This window comes from Oppia nitens, unplaced genomic scaffold (assembly GCF_028296485.1).
Source record: "Oppia nitens isolate AA-2021 unplaced genomic scaffold, nextdenovo-longstitch-racon4-pilon3 scaffold1_pilon_pilon_pilon, whole genome shotgun sequence".
In the NCBI taxonomy this organism is placed as follows: domain Eukaryota; kingdom Metazoa; phylum Arthropoda; class Arachnida; order Sarcoptiformes; family Oppiidae; genus Oppia; species Oppia nitens.
In genome coordinates, this window is record NW_026533199.1 from 9,364,095 (window position 1) to 9,387,583 (window position 23,489).

General features: G+C 25.7%; 8 protein-coding genes across 8 annotated transcripts in view; 3 read left to right on the forward strand and 5 right to left on the reverse strand.

Moving 5' to 3' along the window:
- The window catches only part of LOC128951221 (para-nitrobenzyl esterase-like), a 30,088-nt gene extending 21,782 nt beyond the window's left edge, over window positions 1-8,306 (reverse strand). Inside the window, exon 1 of the mRNA XM_054296470.1 lies at window positions 8,163-8,306. The gene's annotated coding sequence lies outside the window, so the exon portion shown is untranslated. The remainder of the gene's footprint in view (window positions 1-8,162) is intronic.
- LOC128951222 (membrane metallo-endopeptidase-like 1) lies at window positions 458-8,317 on the forward strand. Its single transcript, XM_054296471.1, has 11 exons — window positions 458-605; window positions 721-804; window positions 897-1,111; window positions 1,172-1,614; window positions 3,231-3,606; window positions 3,760-3,863; window positions 6,305-6,372; window positions 7,305-7,456; window positions 7,640-7,705; window positions 7,944-8,048; window positions 8,138-8,317. The coding sequence occupies exons 1-11, from the start codon at window positions 458-460 to the stop codon at window positions 8,315-8,317; spliced, it is 1,941 nt and encodes a 646-aa protein (XP_054152446.1).
- LOC128951224 (zinc finger protein 91-like) lies at window positions 8,314-11,295 on the reverse strand. The gene is made up of 5 exons (XM_054296472.1): window positions 11,234-11,295; window positions 11,076-11,173; window positions 10,610-10,893; window positions 8,854-9,349; window positions 8,314-8,327 (listed from the first exon to the last, which is right to left on the reverse strand). Exons 1-5 carry the CDS (start codon window positions 11,293-11,295, stop codon window positions 8,314-8,316), a joined length of 954 nt encoding a protein of 317 aa, XP_054152447.1.
- A 466-nt stretch (window positions 11,296-11,761) lies between these two features.
- LOC128952344 (uncharacterized) lies at window positions 11,762-12,751 on the reverse strand. The gene is made up of 3 exons (XM_054297729.1): window positions 12,470-12,751; window positions 12,126-12,389; window positions 11,762-12,025 (listed from the first exon to the last, which is right to left on the reverse strand). The coding sequence occupies exons 1-3, from the start codon at window positions 12,558-12,560 to the stop codon at window positions 11,871-11,873; spliced, it is 510 nt and encodes a 169-aa protein (XP_054153704.1). The 5' UTR covers window positions 12,561-12,751; the 3' UTR covers window positions 11,762-11,870.
- Window positions 12,752-13,335: 584 nt separating this feature from the next.
- Window positions 13,336-14,445, reverse strand: LOC128951225 (uncharacterized; the record flags this gene model as incomplete). The annotated part of the gene is made up of 2 exons (XM_054296473.1): window positions 13,336-13,791; window positions 14,203-14,445. Coding segments are annotated over 2 exons (699 nt in total), but the record flags the coding sequence as incomplete, so codon positions are not given.
- A 573-nt stretch (window positions 14,446-15,018) lies between these two features.
- On the reverse strand, window positions 15,019-16,205 carry LOC128951226 (5-hydroxytryptamine receptor 2B-like). The gene is made up of 2 exons (XM_054296474.1): window positions 15,594-16,205; window positions 15,019-15,459 (listed from the first exon to the last, which is right to left on the reverse strand). Exons 1-2 carry the CDS (start codon window positions 16,203-16,205, stop codon window positions 15,019-15,021), a joined length of 1,053 nt encoding a protein of 350 aa, XP_054152449.1.
- A 1,564-nt stretch (window positions 16,206-17,769) lies between these two features.
- On the forward strand, window positions 17,770-19,064 carry LOC128952340 (uncharacterized). Its single transcript, XM_054297722.1, has 4 exons — window positions 17,770-17,826; window positions 17,891-18,214; window positions 18,289-18,636; window positions 18,726-19,064. Exons 2-4 carry the CDS (start codon window positions 17,894-17,896, stop codon window positions 19,035-19,037), a joined length of 981 nt encoding a protein of 326 aa, XP_054153697.1. The 5' UTR covers window positions 17,770-17,826; window positions 17,891-17,893; the 3' UTR covers window positions 19,038-19,064.
- A 560-nt stretch (window positions 19,065-19,624) lies between these two features.
- LOC128951227 (uncharacterized) lies at window positions 19,625-20,870 on the forward strand. The gene is made up of 3 exons (XM_054296476.1): window positions 19,625-20,080; window positions 20,162-20,488; window positions 20,553-20,870. The coding sequence occupies exons 1-3, from the start codon at window positions 19,625-19,627 to the stop codon at window positions 20,868-20,870; spliced, it is 1,101 nt and encodes a 366-aa protein (XP_054152451.1).
- The last annotated feature ends 2,619 nt before the right edge of the window (window positions 20,871-23,489 follow it).

Below are 23,489 nucleotides of genomic sequence, written 5' to 3' on the forward strand. Positions count from 1 at the left end.
ATTTTGTAATTATTTAAAAGTAATTTGATTTATTATATTATATTTAATATAATTTTTGAAAAAACATAAACAATCAGTTTTTTTATAAAATGTAAGATTTAAAATATATATTATTCTGTAATCTAAATAATATAATAAAAATAATATTAAATATTTTAAATTAGGATATTTTAAATTAGGATATTTTTCAAATTATATGCCATTTTACTTATTGTATGTAAATGTGTATTAACAGGTAATATCTAATTTCAAATACAACATATTTATTATATATTTTTCTGATATTTAGATATGGTTTGTAATTCAAAAGTATGCAATGAAAATGGTAAATAATATGATAAATATTAAATTTGTTAATTTTATATTTATCTTTGCAACCAAATTATGAAGAACATGTATTTTAAATAAAATTAATAATATAATTAAAAAAATTTCAGTAAATTTTATAATATCATCGATGAACCCAAAAGTGGATCCGTGCGATAACTTTTATCAATATTCTTGTGGTAATTGGATTAAAAATCATCAGATAATCCCAAAACAGTTAACCAACGATTTGTCAAATATTGAAGAACTTCAGTCTGATCTCATTAATACAGTCACAAGTAATTACTATTATTAGTATCAATATTATTGCTTATTTTATCATAAGATTAATGCTATAAATTATACGAAAAATAATATATTTTTACTAATTAATGTTATTATTTATATAAAAAGTGCGTTTAGATAAAAGTTCTCTAAAAAGTGTACCTAAATATACTGAACCATTAATTAAGTTATATAAAGGTTGTACTAATATCGGTACGTCTAATCGCAAAACAAATATAAAATGTTTTATTGAATTAAATACAGTTATTAATTAACAATTATCTGATTTAATACAAATTTAATAGCAATTAGAGACTCATTCGAGAAAAGAGATTTCAATATCATTAGAGATATATTAAAACAAGTGGGCGGTTGGCCATTGATTGATGAGCACTGGGATGAAAAACAGTTTAACATCGAGTCGGCACTGATTGAATTGAATAAATTCAGTTTATTTGATGTTATTATCAGTGTTGAGGTTAACGCTGATTTAAATAATAATACAAAACACATTGTTTGGGTAAATATTTGGATCAAATATAAAAAAATATTAAAACTGTATTTTATTTATTAATATTAGTTACTAAATCCATTTAAACAATCGTCACTCAACTACCAGGGAATCTATCGTATGTCCAAAAAACATGACATAAAAGCTCCGATGAGAGCTAACTATACCGGTTCGTCGGAAAACCCGTACAAACAGATGGCAGAACTACTCAAAGGATCACCGATTAGTTCCATTGTCTTCCAGAAAGATTGGGCAGAACTTCAAGAAATGTATACAAAATTACAATCAATTGCTACAAAAATCACTAGCAATAAGATATATCTCATCAAAATATATAACAAATCCAAGATTCTGGTCAAAGATTTGCAGAAGTATTCGGCAATTGATTACTTGAATGTAATTAATGGTATACTTGCAGCTGATGGCCATCAGATCAATAAGAATAGCGTCGTTTTTGTCGACTCCGGATATTTAGATAATTTGGATATCATTTTGAAAAGATTTTCAAAACGGTAAGTCGTTTTTATTTTAGTTGGGTTTCATATTTCAGATTATTATTATATTTTATTTAGTATTTTATTTCGGAAAATATTTTTGTTGAAAAATACTTTTTTTGAAGAAATTGATTGTTAAAATTGATTGTAAGCAGAAATAATTATTTTTTTCAAAAAGTAGTTTATCTATACTGTAGTTATAGCTATTCAATCAATGTTTTTATATCTATATTATTATTATTATTATTATAAATTTATCATTGTTTGACATCAAATATTTTTTTAATTATCCGCTTATAGAAAAAGTTTAGTTTTAAATCATTTTGTTGTTGTTGATGAGACATTGTATTGATATTATAAAGATATCGATATAAAATAATTAATTATAAAAATTAATAACTCTTTTGTATGTATTTTTTTCTCTCTCTCTCTTTGCCTAATCAATGGTCAGCTATGAATTAAATTGAGATTTTTTTTTATCTCAAACAAAACACTAGTTTTGTATTCTCTAATTGTATTACAAACTATCCCTTTCTTTCTTTTAGTTAAGCTTTTCTCAAATCTAGTAATAACTTAAACGTAAGCTTTAGTTATTGTTGCAATAAAATCAATGTAATTGTAATTAAGGGTTTTGGACGTAATGTACAGTTAGTGTTAGTTTAAGTATTGATTCTCTCTTTTTTTCTTGTAATTCATATAAATGTGTGAATCGTCCAAATAGTTATAGCAATCCTTTTGTATCCAAAAATTGTGTCAATTGTGTGCTTAACTTTAATGTATTGGTGTTAATATCCGAAAACTGCCATTTCATGTAAATTGGACTCAAATTGTATTAATCCGTTCCTATTATTTACAAATGTCCTCTCATTTATTAGTTGTCTAAATAAATATAAGTATTCAATAGTAATGAAAACTGAGTTTTATCATACTATTACAGAATATTCTTTATAAAAAAACATATAAATATAATTAACAATAACTTTCACGACCTTTTTTGTCAACTTTATGGCAAATTTTTCTTCCAATAATAAAGAAAGTAAAACCAAAAAATGATGCTTTTTTAGTCTCACTTGTGATAAATTCAGTTAACGGTTGGTCACCTTATATGGAAAAGTTATACATAAAATAGTAGTAATAGTGTTTTTGTGGACATTCATTTCACATACAATTTAGTGATTAATCGATTCTCATCTGCCGTACCATAAGTCACCTCTCTCTCTCTCTCTCTCTCTCTCTATCTATCTATCTATCTATCTATCTATCTATCTCTCTCTCCCCATTAACTCATTCATTCACTCATATAGTATTTTTACCAAAAAGCAATTATTTAGTAAATGTGTTCAGAAAAAAAGAGATTAATGACCCAAAAATATTTAAGCTATACAAACAAACTTTCTAAACATTTTTATATTATAAAATATGATAGTTTAAAAATAAAATTTACAATAAAATTTTAATGTTTACATTTTACATTTTTTAAATAAAAACTCATTATAGAAATATAAAAAATTATAATTAGCAATCTAAATACAATGTCATATAAAGTGACAAATTGTATGCAAAAGTATTTTATAAAATACTTAAGTTATTAAAATAATTGACTTTATTAATATATTTTTTTATAATGATTTTAGCACAATAGCCAACTTTATTGGCATGAATTTGGTTATAATTTTAGCAAAATTCACAACAAACAAAATGATGAGTTTGACAACCGGTCGTACAGTTGATTCACTCAATCAGATATGCTTTTCATATGTCTCTCAAGTGTTTCCCGATCTGTTGGGTCGTTATTATTTGGACAATGTTTTCGATATATCAGTCATTGAAGATATCAAAAATTTCATTAGAAGTATAAAGAAAGCGTTTCATCAATTATTAGTTGAAAATCGTTGGTTGGATGAGCCAACCAAAGCATATGCCATCAAAAAATTATCGGCCATCACGTCCTATATTAGCTTTCCTGACTATATCTTTAATGTTATACAACTTATCCAATATCATAAAGCGGTGAATAAATAATTAATTGTAGAAAACTTTTAGATATCATAAATATATTATCAAATTAAGAAGTGATAGGAAAATCTAATTTTGAAAATTAATTTCATAAATATATTTGTGTGAAATATTGTATATAATTCTGTTATTTGATTTATTCTTAAGTTCAATAATATCTCTGAGGACTCGTTTTTGTCAACAATGATAACAGCACTGAGAAACCAAAGATCAGTCAACTCGAGGGCACTCAACAATCAAGAGCCTAAAGGGTGAGAGAGATAGACAGCTATGGCTAATATGCCGATCGCGTACTTATTTAAACAAATAATGTGTTATAACTAAAGATTTTATTTAATTATTTTTTGTTTAATTTGTTTGCCACTGATTTAATTGAAATACATATCACACGCGCACTCAATAAATGATATTAAACCACACAGTCATTGGCCAGAAGGCACTCAGGCAGTCATTGTTAATGCTTTTTATAATACAAGAAATAACGGAATTTGTGAGTATATATAGTTATAACTGTATATATATTATACTGTGTTTATATATAAACCAGAATTTTATATATTAAATAAATATTTATAATATTTCATTTACTTAATAATATATATATCATGTATCTCTCAATAGACTTTCCGGCCGGAATAGCAAAGTTCCCATTATATCAAAATACCCGACCCATGTATGTATTGCCCATAAACTCTATTTAAACAGTATAAATTATAATGTTTATGTGATTTATTTTTATGATAATTAGTATTTTTTATTATAACTATACTTTTTATAGCATGTTTTTATTCAGTAGTAGCAGTAGTATATGAATTACTATTCAATTTGTGGATTAACATTATTAAATCAACAAAAAATTATTGCTTTTATAATTAATTTTACTCTAATATTTACATTAAATGAGCGCATATACTGTAGAAAATTTGTTAGTTAATAATTGAGTTATTTAATTAACGCACAATTTTTATGATTTTAATGAACATTACTACTATATAGTATAGTCAATACTGACAGGAAATGTAAAGCATTTTACATAACAATTCATAGAAAATAGTCATTAGCGCACACTTTTCTAATAATAATAATAATAATATGATTATTATATTATGATTATTACAACATATTTAAAATATAGTAAATTAAGCTAAAAAATAAAACAAAAAATAAGAATAACAATAATTTTAATCATTAGTTATTTGATATATAAAATATAGTACAATATATAACACAATTTATAATTTTCAATGAAATTATGTTTAAATAAAAAACAAAAAAATAAGATTTTAATTATATTAGTTTCTAAAGTGATTGTGAAATCAAATAAACTATTTTTGTTGTACTAGTGTTTTAATAATATAAATGTGTTTTAATTATAAATCAATAAAAATAATGCCAAATAATATATTTATACACTTTATATATAGAAATAAAATACTTTGAGTTTATTCTTGTAAATCTTGACTTACGATTTAGTAGTCATTTGAGTATAAGATTGCGTTAAATACAAGGATTAGGAGAAGACATATGAGAATCGATGGATGGTTTGAAAGACCAGAGTTTAGATCTGTTAGAAGTTTTCTCTAATAAAATTTTCACAATAAAGTAAACAAAATTAATGAGATTTATATACATAAGATTATATGAAAGTTTATTTAAGATTTGTGTTCATTGACGATGAGGTCATTTCACTAATATATAGACAAACCGATTGTGAGATATATATCAATAGATTCTATACAATGAAGCGTATCTTTAATTGAAATGGTATTAAAGTTACAATAGTTTTAACAGTAGGTTTGTTTTGAGCTTTATATACTGTATATAGAAAACTATTGGTACTTTGAAATATACACTCAAAACATAGTTAATCTCATCCTAAAAAAGACACCAAATATAACACACTATAACTGACTTTTCTAATCATTAAGAATTGCTATACAACTGACCATTCATTCATCAAATAAATAATTCATTAAATTTTTTATATTTAATCCTAAACTTTATGTTATACATAACATATACTTTATAACGTAAAAGTTGAAAATAAATTTGTGATATAATGAATATCACTAGCGCTCCAAACGTCAATAAAAAGATATCTTTTTATAAAACATTAATAACTAGATTATTTAATTCCAACAATTTGTTAATTATGTTGATTTATGTATTAATTATTACAGTATTTGTATAATGATTTTTTTAACTAATATTATGAAATTGTATAATGTTGATTTAAAATACTATTTAATTAATTGTGACATGTTTAATTTAATTATAATTATTGATAGAAACTCTATGTAATAAATGTCGTATTTTTACGGCATTCCCCTATAATTTGTAAATAAAAGTTAAGTTCTGACCTAACAATTGAGTTCCTTATTGTAAGTAATAGTAAGTGTAAACCTATAGGAGTATTGAACGGGAAATAGTGTTCTGTATCTGCAGAGAACTTCCCGTGGAATCCGATATATAGAGTTTCCGTATACTAGACGTGATAACCGTTAACCAAACCTATATAAGCGCTAAAAGTAAGTGCTGTCCGATATACCTATGACTAGCATATAAAAGATATTTTTTATATGCTATTAACGGGTCAATAATACCCGACCCGTTATAAATTAATTAAATATCTTTTCTCACAATCTATAAATTATTTTTATTTTTTTATTTGTTGGTCACTAATAAATTACAGGGTATTGAATTTAGGCGCCATAGGAGCTATCATATCACACGAGTTGACTCATGCATTTGATAATCTCGGTAATTATCCATTAATTTACACACACTACACACACACACTACACACATACACATAAATACATACACTTTTGTTATAACTTATAACACACTGGTATAATATTTATAGTTTTTTCAATGGCCAGTCATTTATTATTGAATGCATTGGTAGACATCACGTCTATCATACATCATGTATAGTAGTTGTTGTTGAACTAGAGTTGCGGACTATTTCTAGATTTTTTTTACAAAATTTAGGAAAATTACCGATAAATTTTTCTTATATTTTTTAAAAATACAACAAATTTTAACTCAAATCTATAATAAAACATTATGTACTTAATCAACAATTATCTATTGTTGACTTTAATTTATTATAGACAGTATTTTTTATTAACAAAATTATGTTTATATATATATATATATCTTATACACAATTTAAATAAATTTTTAATAGTATGAGAAGTCATTGATAAGTCCATATAAGAAAATTACTAGAAATTTCCTTCAAATTTCCTCAACATTATCTACAAGCTATCGTCTCATTTCAGTCTATAATAATGTATAAACTTTATACGGTATCTATAAGTGTTATATTTATATATTAGAGATTGAGAGTTCAAAATGAGTGTAAAATCCGCAAAATTGCAAAATAATCCTCAAATATAAAATGTTTTATAGCCTTTCACTCTCTTATTTTTCTGACCGACAAAAACTTTAGTACAAATGTTCACTAAATACGGTTTATATAGCTTTTAGTTTCACTAAATCCAATCCAATCCAATCTCTTTCTCTCTCTCTCTCTCTCTCTCTCTCTCTCTCTCTCTCTTATCCATTCATTTACTATTAATAAAAGTATTTACGGTAAATGTCATACAATTACCACAAAAATGATTGAATACCAAAACGAAACATTGAATAACAAGTAAAATATTAATTAGTCATTCAATTAATAGGAAGTCTTTTTAATGAAAATGGAAATCTTGACAATTGGTTTAGCGATCAAAGTAGACAAGCATTCAATGATAGGACCAAATGTTTTGTCGATCAATACAACAAATTTAAGTATAATATCACAATCAATGACAACACAACTAATATAAATCAGGTAATAGAGAGTATTAGCATATAATTTAGTGCATCTAATTTTACACTGTATTATACACTTAATTATATACTTTATATATACAGTACTACTATTAGAGTGTAATTTTTGTATCGAAAAACTATTAGCTAAAAATCAATTACTTTTAATATTTGCTTCAATTTATATATATTTTTTGGCTAACAGTTGAATGGTTTGCAAACATTAGCCGAGAATATTGCCGACAACGGAGGCGTAAGAATCGCTTATAGAGTAAGTAGTAATCGCTTAGTCGACACATACTTTTCACAATCAATTTGATACTCAAATATTGTATTATATTATACAACACATACCGTACTGTATATACAGTTAAAGTAGTTATTAATCATTTTTAGATATGATTTAATATATACTACTTTTTATGATATGATCTATAAATTAAGAGAAAGTTAAAATAAAATAAGATAATTAATAATAATACTGTTTATTGATTTATTCAACAAAACAGGCATTTGAATTGTATAAAAATGAGTACATGGGTCAATTGGAAAAGCTACCTGGCCAACTAGTTGGATATTCACTGGACAAACTATTTTTCCTATCATACGCTAATGTAAAAATCAATTTTCAGATTTAAAAATATATAAAATACAGTAAATTTAAAGTCTATAATATTAAAGTGATTTAGTTATTAAAAAATAGATTTGGTGTTCAAATAAAAGCTCACAGGCATTGGCAATACAGTTGGCAACAGACCGGCACAGTCCTGAAAACGTCCGAGTAATCCAACCGTTGGCTAATATGTATCAATTTGCACAGGTATTCAAATGTAAACCTGGCTCTCGTATGGCACCTAAAAATAGATGCGTTTTATGGGGTTAATCAAAATAAACTATAATTAAAAAGTGGATAATTTTTTTAAATAAGGTACCAATAAAATTGTCAAAATTAATTAGTTAATCTTATTTCGTATATTTGAAATTCTTAAATAAGTTGTGTATTAGATTAATATAATTGCATTTTAATTGAATAACACAAACATCGAAATAAATTTTCAAAACAATCCACAAAATTTTAATTAATACAATTGCAAAATCTTAGAATATTCTGATAAAATTCGAGTATTTAATTATTAATAAATGAAAAGTAATCAACAAATTGTTGCCAATGATTGTCAAAATGATCGGTAATGTTGACAAAAGACTTTGTCTTGTAATGACATTTATAAAAATTACACTCAAATATATATGTGTTGTTTAAATGTCTATCAATCGATGAATTATCGCAATAATTAATATTACGACGACTATCACTGTTGTTCACATTAATAACATTATTATTATTATTATTATTGCCTTTACTAATGTTTTTGTGTAATTTAATTGAATTCTGTTGACTACTACAACAATCTGTCACACAATCAATGGTATTGTTATCGCTGTTATTGTCATCGGTGGCCAACAAATGGACAGTTTTGCTACTATTATCGTATTGATCGCTGTGTGTGTATTTGTAATGACTTCTTAACGAACGATATAAATGAAATGTTTTGCCGCAACCTTTGATAACACATTTGTGGTTAACTATTGTCAATAATTTACTATTTATGTCAACATTCACGGTATCACTCAATTCTGGTGTCGATTTCTGGTCAATAATCGGATTCGTTTCAATCTTTACTACATTTTCTTGTAATTTGTTTTCAATGTCTGCATCTGTTCCGTGCGTTTGTTTGTCATTAGTTACTGTATCGGGAATATAGTCCACAGTTTTATTGTCGTTGATCTTTACTGAATGACCACGAATTTTATGTGATCGCAAATATTTGGGTGTTTGAAACCATTTATCACAACCATTGATATCACATTTGAATGATTTGACCGACAAGTGAACAAATGAGTGATCTTTCAGTGACTGTCAGTAATTTGAAATACAAGACAATTATTTCATTGATGTTTTTGTCAAAATATAATTAGCAAATAAATTGATTTTTTATTATCATTAATACTAAACATAAAACTACAATACCTTAATTATATTAAGTTAAAAATAAAAGTAGTTTAAAAATATTATTGCAATATTGTAAAAAATAATTAAAATTTCATGAACAATTGTAACGAAAACGTAATTATTATCCCCTATATAACTAAAACTCATATTGTGTCTAGTACAATTGAATACACTAATTGATTAGTCAACATAGCATAGATATCCTACAGTATAATAATAATTATAATAGTGAAATATTTAAACAAATAAATATAACTTTTATAAAGTAATAAACACATAAAAATCTATATATTCATTGATTGATTGAAACAATTGTTAATTAAAATAAAATTCTTTATAATGAGAAAAAATAAGTTTAGTTAGTGCTAATAAAATTGTGTTTATTATAACTTTATTTATTATCAATAAATTATAGTAAAAATTATATAATTTAATGAAAATTAAAGTACGGAAAATAGTTATTTCACTACTAATTATAATCAAAGTTAATATAAAAATTATTAGTTTTTAGTATTTTCTTATATTTGTTTGGTTACACCAATTAGGTTACCGTATAAAACAGGTATTGTGTTTAATAAGTGTTCGCCTCATTACCTAACCTGGTGTAGACTAGAGGTCGGAACCGATAGATATTTCAGGAACCGAAACCTTCTAAAAATTCTAAAAAACCAAACCGTAGTTATTTCATATAGTTTTTAAAATATCTAAATTTTATTTTCATATATATTACAGTCGAATAATTAGAATAAGTATAAATTAATGTATAGTAATACTGTAGTAATGAGTTTTAATTATCAAAATCTATATTATGTTTTATGATAATTACTGTATAATATAAAATAATTTTAATAACAAAAACATTTATATAGAAACCGTTTTTTACGACTGAAACTGTCACGAAAACCAAACCGTTTTGAAAACAGGAACCGAAACTGTTTAGGTTCCGATCTCTAGAGTAGGCCTCGCAACCTAACACTAATTATAATGCAATTACATTAACTTTAATTATAATTAGTGGTCAAACAACTAGTTTCCGTACTTTAATTTTCACTAAATTATTTAATTATAATAAACACAATAAGTGGTAACTAAACCCAACCCAACCCAACCCAACCCAACCCAACCCAACCCAACCCAACCAATCTTCTTGTGTTTGTGTCATACCTGCGACTGTGCGTATCGTTTGCCACAAACCCGACACTCGTAAAGCCGTTCCTTCAGATGCAATGTCTTGACGTGTCGTTTCAGTGAACTGATCCGTTTGAATGATAGATCGCAGTCATAGTAATGACATTTGAATGGTCGCCGATCGGTGTGACAGATCATATGAGAGGTCATCCGATGCGGACAAGTAGTCCGATAGTGACAGTCAGTGCAGTGATAGCTGCCATCGATCGGCGACTTTTCAAAACACTTATCCGTCTTATCCTTCTTCTTCTTGTCCTTCACTGTGGTTACAGTTTTACTTCTTTTTGAATTGATTTAGTCATTGTCTTCAATAGTGACCACAATCTGTGTCCACTCGTTCATCGATATTGAACTCAAATCATCGAAATTGTTGTCAAAACACATGATATGTCGACAAATGTGCTAAAACTTACCGATTATGTGACAAACGGGTCTTATATACGCCGAGATATAACTTGTGACCAGACTATTAGCGGACCGCGCGATACACTTATTACTAAATCGTTGGTCAAAAATGTGATCACGTGTTGCACGTGTTGACTGTTATTACAATTAACTAATTATTAGTTCAATAGTTTTGATATTTTTTTGAACCATAACTTTGATTGCAATTTGATTTGAAACATAAGTGTTGAACGCATGCGCTGTCCATTGATTAACATATTCTACTGTATAATCAATTTGTAATGTATTAGACATTGATTTCAATTGAATGTCCACTAATTGAATGTTAATTTAATACTAATTTATAAATATTTTATTATATGAATCATATAGTCTATGATATTTGATATTAAATAGCAATGAATTTTGAATTGAATTACATTTGTTATACTTATTACAACTTTTTGTTATAAATTTAGTTATAATTTATAACTTTTATAGTATAAAATAATTTAAATATTTACTATTGAGAGTATATGTAAAAAATTAATTAAACATTTCAAATAAGTAATACTAAATTATATTATATGTAGTATTTATGTTTAAAAAACATAACAAACAAACAAATTTTGACATTTCAAACAATTTCAAAATTTATATCAATGTTATACTGTAAATATTAAAGTATTCAAAATTAACAAATATATAAAACTACACAAAAATATTTTTAAGAAATAAACGAGTATTGAATAAATTTAGTTAATTCATATTAATTTATTTTGTTATAATTTTTATATAAACTTTGCTATTGTTTGAGATGTGATAAAATTTAATTATATAAAGTTTTGATGTTTTATTTTGGGTTAAATTCAACAACAATTGGTTCATCAGACCAGTGATGATAACTTCTAGCGACGGCATCGCTGGACAATTGGCTATATTTGTTGATTAAATCGATTTCATCACTACTTATGCCAGTCATTGAGGCACATCTTTGCTGTATTGACACTAATATACAGTATATATATATACATATAATTAATATAAAAATATCTTAATTACAGTATTGAATATTTAAAGATTTTTAATCATTTATAATTAGACAAACCATTAGATGTTTTATTCTTCTTAGTTTTAGACCTAAGAGGAAGTGGACTCCGGATATTCAATAGTTTTTTAGCGTAAGTTTTCTGGCGCTCTCTCCAGAAGTGTTGCGGTACTGTCTCACTATTTGCCGATATATTGATCATCTTTGCGGCCATTTTTTGAACGGTTAGATCAAATCGGTTTTGTTCGCTTAGACCGACTGTAGGCGTCCGGTATTGCGATGAATCCAATATTGTGTTGCCATCGGTGACAGTCTCGCCAACGGCTGAGTAATAATTATAAAAATTAATAATTTATGTCAAATAATTTAAAATTATATATATATATAAACTTTTTCTATAATACCATTGATGGACACATTTTTCTCATCAGTGGCCAAACGAGTCCGCTTTGATCGCCAAAAATTAGGTCTAAAACAGCAACAAATTAAACCCATTACTCCAAACTAATAGCCAAACGTGTTATCAATGGAAATGTTATTATTATTATTAGTATTAAATTAATCGCTAAATTGCATATAATATGCAAAACGAGTATTTCTTGCAAATAGTTTGCATAGTTTTTCGTAGATTTTTTTGTCTCTTCTTTTCTCTTTAGTGTCTGATTTCAATAGCATAAGGAAGTAATAGTTGTTGTAGTCGTTTGTAATCAAAACTTATGATTTGGTTTATAATAAACAATTTCTTATCATTAATTACTTAAATACTATCTAATTATAGACATTGTTTATAGTTTAACTGATATAATCAAATCATTGATTAGCACAAATAGCATTGATATGTTGTTTTTCTTTCTCAATACTTAACAAATATAATACTAATGTTTTGATGTTTTTGAAATACTTTAATATGTTTGCATAAACTTTTATTTCAAATAATTTGATATGTTTTACATTTTGTTTGGTTATTATTGTTATTATAATCGTAAACGTTAAAAGTTTTCATATAATTTAATATTGATGTAAAATTTTTTAGATACAAATAATTAAAAGTTTCTTAAATATAATTAAGAAATATGGATTATTAGATTTACAATATATATATTTACTTATAAGTGTCTAATTATTACATATATAAATATAATGTAGTTTATTGTATATATATATATTTATACTGTATTTCTAAAACATTGATTTGTAAAAAAATTAATATAAAATATTATAAAAATAATTTAGCAAAATTAAATAGTTTTAAAAATAATAAGAAAATTATTTAAGTTTTCTGTCTGATTGGTGTTATTTTGATTATATTTTTGAATGCATTACGAAAATTATTGTTTAACAAAACAAACACAATTGGATTGACACCAGAATTGCAGAGTAAAAGCCAAAAAGTTAGGGATAGAGTAAACTTAGGTATATATGTCAGTGAATTAATATCAATGATTAGTAATGTAACAAAAAATGGTAAAAAACAGATGATATAAATAAAGACAACAATAGCCTGAATATATGCCACACGAAACTCTTTGCGCAATAATTTATATCTTTTGTTGACCTCTGTGTCCATATCTTTCTTGATTTGAAGCCATAATTTACTAATGTTTTTGCATTTTTTCTTTAACTCGACATTAGTTTTGTCTTTTATCAAAAGACAATTGATTTTGAGTTTTAATTCATTAACACTCATGTTATGAATATTAACTCTTCTTTCAAATTTAAGATAATTCTAAAAATAAAATTATTAGACAATTATCAATAATTAATTTTATATTTAATAATAAATTAATAGATTATTTAATTTAGTTCTTTAAAAACTTACTTTATAAATAAAAATATAAATTATTATCGTTATTAAAAGCATTGTTAAATAGACAACAAATTCAATTATAATTTTATATTTAATTTTAAGACTTGGATCACAAAAATTATTATTATTGATATCCAGTAGAAACTTATCGTAATCACGATAACCAACTAATGGTAACAATCCGGCAGATAATGATAAACACCAGGAAAGACATATCATTGATATAATATAGTATTTTTTATTATGCATTGAATAGTGTATTCTTGTAACTGAAAAATATCGATCAATGGCTATACATAGTAAATGAAGTATTGTAGACGATATGCAAACCATTTGTAGACAATAATATGTGTCACAACTATTTGGTCCCCAAATCCAATCGCTTAGATAAAATACATCCATATATGCGGTGATAGGCATTATCACAAAAGATATCATCAAATATTTAAGTGTTATCGATAATATCAAATAATTAGACCAACTGTTAAATTCACGAATTCGTATGATTGTAATAATTGTCAAAAGATTTCCAAAAGTTGTTATAATTATAATAATCAATAAGAAAATTGATGATAATATTTGAAGAAAATATATTTTCTCAATAGGTATTAATGAATTCATATTAAAAACTTTAATAGAAAATTTAATATCATATAATTATTGTGTTTCAAGATTTATATATTAATCTAAAATTTTTAATTCAAAACTAAATGTGAGATAATTTTTAATTTTAATGACATGGATAATAAAAACAATATAATATTTCCCTTTTAATATCCACAACAAAAATATAAGTGTATAATTTTTATGTTATATTTAATAACGGATATAAATAAGTGTTTATATGTTGCAATGGAAATTATTATTATAAAACTTATAAAATAAAAATATTATTGTTATAGTTTTAAATAATCATATAATTTATAAACTTTTATATATCAGGTTTAGTATGTAATGTAAAAGAAACATGTATCAAATTACTTATCAAACTATGAAAAGTTTATATTTAAAAACAATTGTTAATAAAATTATAATTTAATCATAAACAAAATTTTAATATTTTACATAGATTAATATGGTCATACCCGTATTTTATTTTATTTACATATTATAAAATATATTTAGATAATTTTTTTAAAATTTAAATTATAATTTCAACAAACGTTTAAACGCATTTCTAAAGTTTATGTTAAACATTGCATAAATAATAGGATTTATACCTGAATTACATAATAATAGCCATAATGTCAATGAAAATGGAAGTTTCGGTAATTGATTGTCATTTTTGAAAACTGTTACCAATAAAGTCATATAAACTGGTAGTAAACATATAACATAGCAAACAGTAATAATGGCCAATGTTTTGGCCACACGAAACTCCCGGCGAATCGATTTGTTTTGTTTGACCTTATCTTTACCATTAATGCTGACACGTTTGATGCCATCATCTTCAATGACCATCAAGTAAGTCGTTTTTGATATATCTGTTAAATCAGTTTTCACAACAGATGAAGTGCTTAACTCTTGTATGTCAACCTTTGACCCTTTGACAATAGTTTTATGGTTTGCTCGAAATTCAATTGATTTCTATACAATTTTTAAAATAAATAATACATAATGTTATAAATATTTAATTTAGGTTAATGAAACCAATATTATATATATATATATATATATATATATAAATATATAATTCAATGTATGTATAAATCATGTAATACTTTATAAATGGCACAATAAAGTGGTATTATTACAGAAACGGGAACAAAGAATAGTATGATAACACTTGTAGTCTTGTAGGCGATGTTTAGACTAGAAAAACATGTCTTTTGGTCATAGATTCTGATGAGGAATCGGTTGTAATCTCTCCATCCAAGCATTGGTGTCAGTCCAACGAGTACAGCAAAAAGCCAGGCAAAGCATATCATAACAATGACATACCATTTCTTATTGTTTGTCGAATAGTTAATACTGGTTACAGTTAGATAGCGATCAATTGAGACAAACATCAGATGAAGTACTGATGCTGAGGTACAGACAGCGGTTATAAAGTAATAGACATCACAATATACTGGTCCCCACTGCCAGTCACTAAAGTGTATAATATCAAGATATGAAGTCCATGGCATAGCCACTAACGCTACAGTTAAGTCTGTCAAACTCAACGATAATATTAGATAATTGGATCTAATTCTGAGTTTCGGTGTCTTCAATATGGCAACAATGACCAGAATATTACCGAAAGCAGTAATAAATGTGATTATGAACACCAAAATTGATGAAAATGTTTGTAACAAATATATTTTGTCACTCGATATTAATGTTTCATTCATGTTTGTCATTCAATATTCAATATATGTTATAATGTTTATAAAGTAATAAGTTTTGTTTTTATTTTGCAAAATGTTTTTATTGTTATAAATCAATTATTGATAAATTTTAATAATAATTATTACAACAACATTCCGTTTCCTTAGTCGTCAATATTTATTTGCTTTTCAAATAAATTTTATATACTATATATAATAATACTGTACAGTACAAGGCAATGTATACAGTTATTAAGTATTATATTTAGTATAGTATTAATATTGTAAATTATAATACATTGTAATGTATTGATTGTAAAATATTTTGATTCATGTGAAAGTTTTTATTTATATTATAAATTGTAATTTGTTATCATTATAAAATGAAAACATCTGATTTCCAAAAACTATAAACACCTCAAGTTTCGTAAAAATTAATAAAATCTAAAATATTTTATGACGGTTTAAACACATGCCAATCATGCTATTAAATAACAATGGATTTTATTTAATCATATTAATAATAATATTTATTTATTATGCTGTTTAGTATTTAAAAATTATAATATAATCTTAGCCATTGATAACACACATGTAAATTAGTAATAAAGTATACAATAATTCGTAATACTTTGATATTAATATTTGATTACATAATCATTAATTTGAGAGACTTTAAACTTTTAATAGATTGTGATTCAAGTGACATGATATTTAAAAAATCTTAAAACATATTTTCATTGATTTATGAAACTTATAGTATTTTATATAATTAATATATTTATTTATATAAAAAATTTATATTCAGAATTAATTAATATTAGTTGGTTGAGATTAGTTATATTTTAATATCATATAAAGGTATAAATATATAATTATATTATAGTACTTAAATAGTAAAACCTATTCATTAAAATTTATATAACTAAATGAAATTAAGTAAACGATATATGCACTTATAAACAAAAAATGTATCCATTTTAATAATATTCAATAAATAATTAAATAATCTAAAATAAAATTATTACATATAATAAAATAATAAATATTAAACATTTTATAAATACTGTTACATATGATTAGATAAGTCTAGTGTAATAAAAACAGTTTTCATTACAAATAACGATAATGCAATACAGTTTACAATACAGCACTCATTTTTCATAGCATAACAATTTAGTCATACAGTAACTAGAAATTCAATTAATTATTTAATAAAGTCAAATACAGTAACAAACAAAGTAATCAAATAAATATTAAATTTTGTAAATACTATTAATTAAATAATATTTCATAATAATTATTACAATAATACAATTATTAAAATGTTTTATAAATCATAATATGAACAAAATAGTTAAAATATTTTATAATAAAAACTGTGTCAATTAAACATATTGATTTTATAACTAATTTGGAAACTTTGTAAAAACATTTAATTATAGCAAAATAATATAATTAATTAATTTTAAATATGAGTAAATCAAACTCAACTAAATCGGATTATATATTTAAAAAATATGTATTTTCTAAAAATAAAATCTGTGACACTTGTGGCCTAAGTAAACATTTTGATGAACAACACAATTGTATTTCAAGTCTGAAAATTGAAAATCAACGATTAAAGAAATTAGTCGATAATAATGTAAAATTTTAAACATTTTATAAATTAAGTTATAAATAATGTTAATAATAATTGATTTATTCAGGACATGAAAACAGTTATTAAATTAGCCAAACAATCACTGGATAATTATAAAGTTGAACAATGTTTGCTAATGAGAACCAGTGAAATGGAAATATGTATTGAAATTTGCAATAATATTATCAGTGATCCACTAAACAATTCATATGAGATTATATCGGATAAAATTTACCAAAAAATTAACACTAGATTTGATGGTAACGACAACTGGCATTGTATGACATTTGCCGAAACGGGAGGCGAATCACTGGTCAATGCATACAAATATATTCGTATTTTGTTTGACAAACTAGTCATTGAAATATTTACGTCTAGACATAATAACAAAGTAATCATTATTTTATTAAATATTAATTTTTTTGTAACAATAGTATAATTTTATTTTATTTATTTAAATACTAGAATACCGTTCCTAATATTCTATATCATTACACTGACACGAGTGGTGCTCAGGGCATCGGTCAAAACGGCCGTATACTTAAAGGTTCCCGAATCGGTGCCTTTGATGCCGGCGTTTATTTAACGAGTTTGGATCCACGAATCCATACCATTAATGAAATTCTTGAAAATAATTATGGCTGGAATAAGGAGGTCAGGGATGATAATAAGGCAGACTATTATGCTATAATATATACTAACAAATTGAATGCAAATAAACTGATCAAAGTTGAGACACCGCAACATCAAGATATCTATCGCTACAACGATACTATCAATATATCTGATAGATTTATAATGGAAAATGTTTTGGTATTTATAAAATAACATTAAATATAATTATTTAAATTGTAAATTATTGAAATAGTTGTTTATTTAAATTAAATTAATATAATGATTAGACTATGAAGTCAGTGGTCCAATTGGCCAGAAGAAAATTGGATGACTATATTGTGCACCAAATTTTAAATATGAATCAACCGACTAAATCCAGATGCATAGCATTAGCTAAGATAGCCATCCGAGACAATGACACGTATGAGGAGATTTCCAGTGAAATTTTCTATAAGTTAAATACAAAAAATGAGTCAAAGCGCTGGCATTGTATAACATTTGCCAGAAGTGGCGGCGAATCACTGGTTAAGTCCGAGAGTTTCATCCGATTGCTGTTTTCCCGACTCGTCGTCGAAATATTCTGTGCCGGATATGTCTGATGTAATCGTTTGTCTCATTATATCCCTTTAAATTTAAAAATGTGCTAAAGTTTTGATTAATATAAAAAATTGTATTTTATATAAATAATTTTTATTGTTGAACAATAACTAACTTGTAAGTGTACATTTGTATTAATAAATATATACAAAAATATATGTATTTTATTTTTTTTAATTTGTAATAATTTGCTAACAAGAAAACTGTGATGTAATACTTAACGTAATTTCTACAACTATTTCTATAGTAAATATTTATAACCTTTATTTTTTATTATTTTGCATTACATTGCATTATGCAATTGTATATAAAGTATTATATAGTACATACATTTTAGGTATACTAATTAATAGTATACTATTTTTACTGGTAGTTACGTAATGATTGCATATTATTATGATTTCAATTTTCCAGATTTATAAACAATTACTCTATTGCTAATTAATGTATCAGAACTTTAAATTTATTATTTAAATTTTATATTATAGTATAATTTATATAATATTTATATAATAATTATTAAATATACATGGTAATTTACTGAATATATATATATATATTATTTTTTATTTAATAAAATTACAGTAAAATGTCTGCAATTGACAAAAACCGATTGATTGGTGTTAGTAGTGCTGATTTAGACCGTAATACGTGTAGTATATGTCTTGAGATATACAACAATCCATTGGTCACCCCGTGCTGTAACCAAACATACTGTTCCCAATGTATTCATAATTGGCTACAACGAAACCACAACTGTCCTAATGATAGAAAAGCGCTGAATAGTACTGAGTTGATTCGCGCACCGGAATCTATGTATAACTTTTTGGACAGTTTGCTCATAAAATGTAAGTTTATTGATCAGGGATGTGGTATTGCCGTCAAACGGAGTCAATTAGCCGCACACGAAGTTAACTGTGTATTTAATGCCATAAATCCGTGTCCCACGTGTGGTCTCTTTAAGGAGACGACCGATGAGACCCATAATTGTGTTAAAAGTCTTCAAATTGTAAATCAAAGGCTAATCGATAGGATTAACAATACTGTAAGTTATTGTCAAAACATGTCTTATTAAAAAAAAATAAAAATTAAGATTTTAATTGTTTTATTATTAAAATTTTTACAGAGCATGGAGTCAATGATAAAATTAGCAAGACAATTTTTAAACTTTCACATTATTGAAATTGAAATTGGTTTATTAGCTCATGAAAAACTAAAGTGCATTGAAATAGCCAGAGATGCCATAAGTAATGAAACTAATAATACGTATAGACTAATAGCGGGTCAGATATTTAGCAAACTTACCGCTTTGTATGCCTTCCAAGAAATCACATGGCATTGTATACTCTATGAACAAAAGGCCGGCCATTCAATGGTCATTCACGACAAATGTATGCGCATTAAGTTTGGCGACTTAACTGTTGAAATGTTTACAATCAAACAAAATTATAAGGTTTTATTTGAAGTTTTATTTTATTAAAAAAGTGTTAATTATTAACATATTTTTAATAATATAGTCAATGAAATTGGTAATAGACCATGCTAAATCTATTTTATGTCATACTATTGAAGAGGTGGTCAATATGGATGTATTCGTACAATTGAATTGCATTAATATAGCCGTTGCGGCCATACGTGAAAAAAACACTTATAAAGAGATTGCAGACACTATTCACTACAAATTGAATCCAAACATTGGTTTAAAGCGCTGGCATAGCATAGTGTTTGCCAAATCTGGCGGCGAATCACTAGTTTTTGCCGAAAGTTTTATCCGATTATCGTTTGGCGAACTTATTATCGAAATATTCTGTGCCGGAAATGTCAATACAAACTAAACATAAAATAATATTTTTGATATAATTATAATTTATAAAATTGAAATATAAATTAAAATAATTTTTAAAATTTTTTAAAATATAATTTCCTTTACATTTTTGTTGCCTAACCGGCAAACTTTTTTTGACACCACCACAAACTGCGGCCCAATTAATACCATTGATAGCGCTATTTCGTCCTCTATTGTCGCGGGATAGTAAAGTGGAGGGTTGGCCAAAGGTTGCGAACGAGGGGAGGGGAGGGGTAGAGACTAAGAACGTTTGCATTTAGATTTCTTCTGGTGGGGAGGGGGGGCTTAGGCCATACGAACGTAATTTTTTAAATGACTAGATGTGAACAATTGGGAACATAGGGGTCTAGATTTCTTAAAAAGTGCGAACGTAATATGTGAACAGCCCCTAAGTTTTGTCTACTTTACTATCCCTTTCCCGCGACAATAGAGAACTAAATAGCGCTATCAATGGTATTAATTGGGCCGCAGTTTGTTGTAATACATACTTTCTGTATATTATATTCTAATGTATTGATATTATAGATGTAAATGTAAAATAATACTAATATTAAAAATGTCCAAACAATGTCTAACAATTAAGATATAAATTTTTGTATTAAAATTAATAAATTAAATATTTATATTTGATTTTGAAAGGGAAATATTAAGTAAATGTGTTTTCATTTTTTAATTTTAATATTATTTTACATGTCATAAATGTACATAAAATACTTAGAATAAAATAAACTGAAAATATCAATGAATAATCATAAAAATTTTTATTTAATTAAAATACTTATTAAATATTATATGAAAAACATTGAATATTAACTTAAATATATTTTTATTAAGTTATAAATTATTATTCTATTGAAACTATATAAACATCTATTAATCAAATAATAAATAAAATTATTATATATATATAATGTAAGACCAAAAATGTAATAAGAAAATTGTCCATGTTACTTTATATTTATAAATTATTATCTAAATAAGTGATGCAGTTTTATGTCATTTTTGATCCATACAATCCCGGCAATGACAATGACAGGGATCATCAGTTAGTTGTGTTGTACAACAGGGCAATATCGAACTGTCCTTTATTTTAGGACAATTGTATTTGCATTGACAACAACAACAATCAAATAGTTTATTCCAACAATTGTTATGACTATTCTCGGGACACGCAAGCGGTGAACATAGAAATGCTGTCAATTTAATAGTCAAACATAATATTACTGATAAAATAAATAATAATTCACGGGGAGAAATATTGGCGCTGTAGTCAATTGATGAACTTTCCGGACGTGTTAAAATTGTACATTATGCGTGGCTCCTGGGTTGCTATGACGGCAGAGTAAACAGTCTGTGATTGGTCGACAGGTTTGGGCGAGTGTCAGCAATTGAAACTGTTTACCGGAATTAGTTGTATTTTTTCGATATCGAATCGACATCGAATAAAGTCGAATAATGTCGAAAAAATTCAGAAATTTCAATGTCTTACGATTTTACAGAACCATTTTGTCAGCATTGATAATGTCTGACACATTATTAAAGACAGTACTACAACGTACTTTATGGACGACCGGAAATGCTAATTAATGGAACTTCCGGTTTGACGATATAACTACATTGAAACGTACTTTATGTGTGATCATAATCGTAATTTATTGATATTACAGACACAAAAAGAAATTACAAATGCTGATACTTATCATATCAGAAAAAATACATAAATAACGTTTGATGTTATATATAAAAAATATGTACTTAAAATAATGGCGCGTAATACAAAAAAACATACATTAGCAAAAAAACACTAAATTAAATGATTATAAATGATTATAGATTTATATTTATAATAATTATATATAATTAATTATTATAAATAAAATATCAATGAAAACAATTACAAAGAATAGTTGATTTTAAACAAACACAAAAAAATATAATACTAATATAAGTACCGATTTTTTTTAACCGGTAATTAATGTGACAAGATTATCGATAAACTGCTTGTCATTGGCGTCGATGTTGTCCATATCTGTTGTCTTCCGATTGTAGATCAGGGCTTCAATGAGGTACCAAAAGCAGCGCGTTTTTTCTGTATGCTGACGGCCTGTCAAATGGCGATACATGACACCGAGTGTTAATGCGTCCAAAAGATTAGAACAACTGGCAATTAGGAGGTCGCGTTTGTAGGCTGCCAACTGCGTACAGTTTCGTGAGATGCGCGACAAATCGTCGCCAATGAATGACTCTTTGGTGGCAGGACTACTGACAATACAGCTGCCGTCTTCCTTAGATCCATCGCCGACAATCGATGATAGGTTGTCTGTTGAAACAATAATCATAACATACGGAAACTGGTAATTACTTGGTAAGATGGCCCGTTCCTGTTTTGTAAGCAGTCGGCCTACAATCACTTTATTACTGCACTTTGACAGCAATTCCAGTAGAAGCAAACAAGCCATACACTTTCGGTAGTCATCTAAGTTTTCAATATAGGTTTAAAAAAATATCAGTAGTTTTTTTTGTTATAAATTGAAACAACTACTATATTTACTAAAAACCTTTTTTATCGTTAAATATCTTAACGAATCAATATAGACTTTGTCAATGG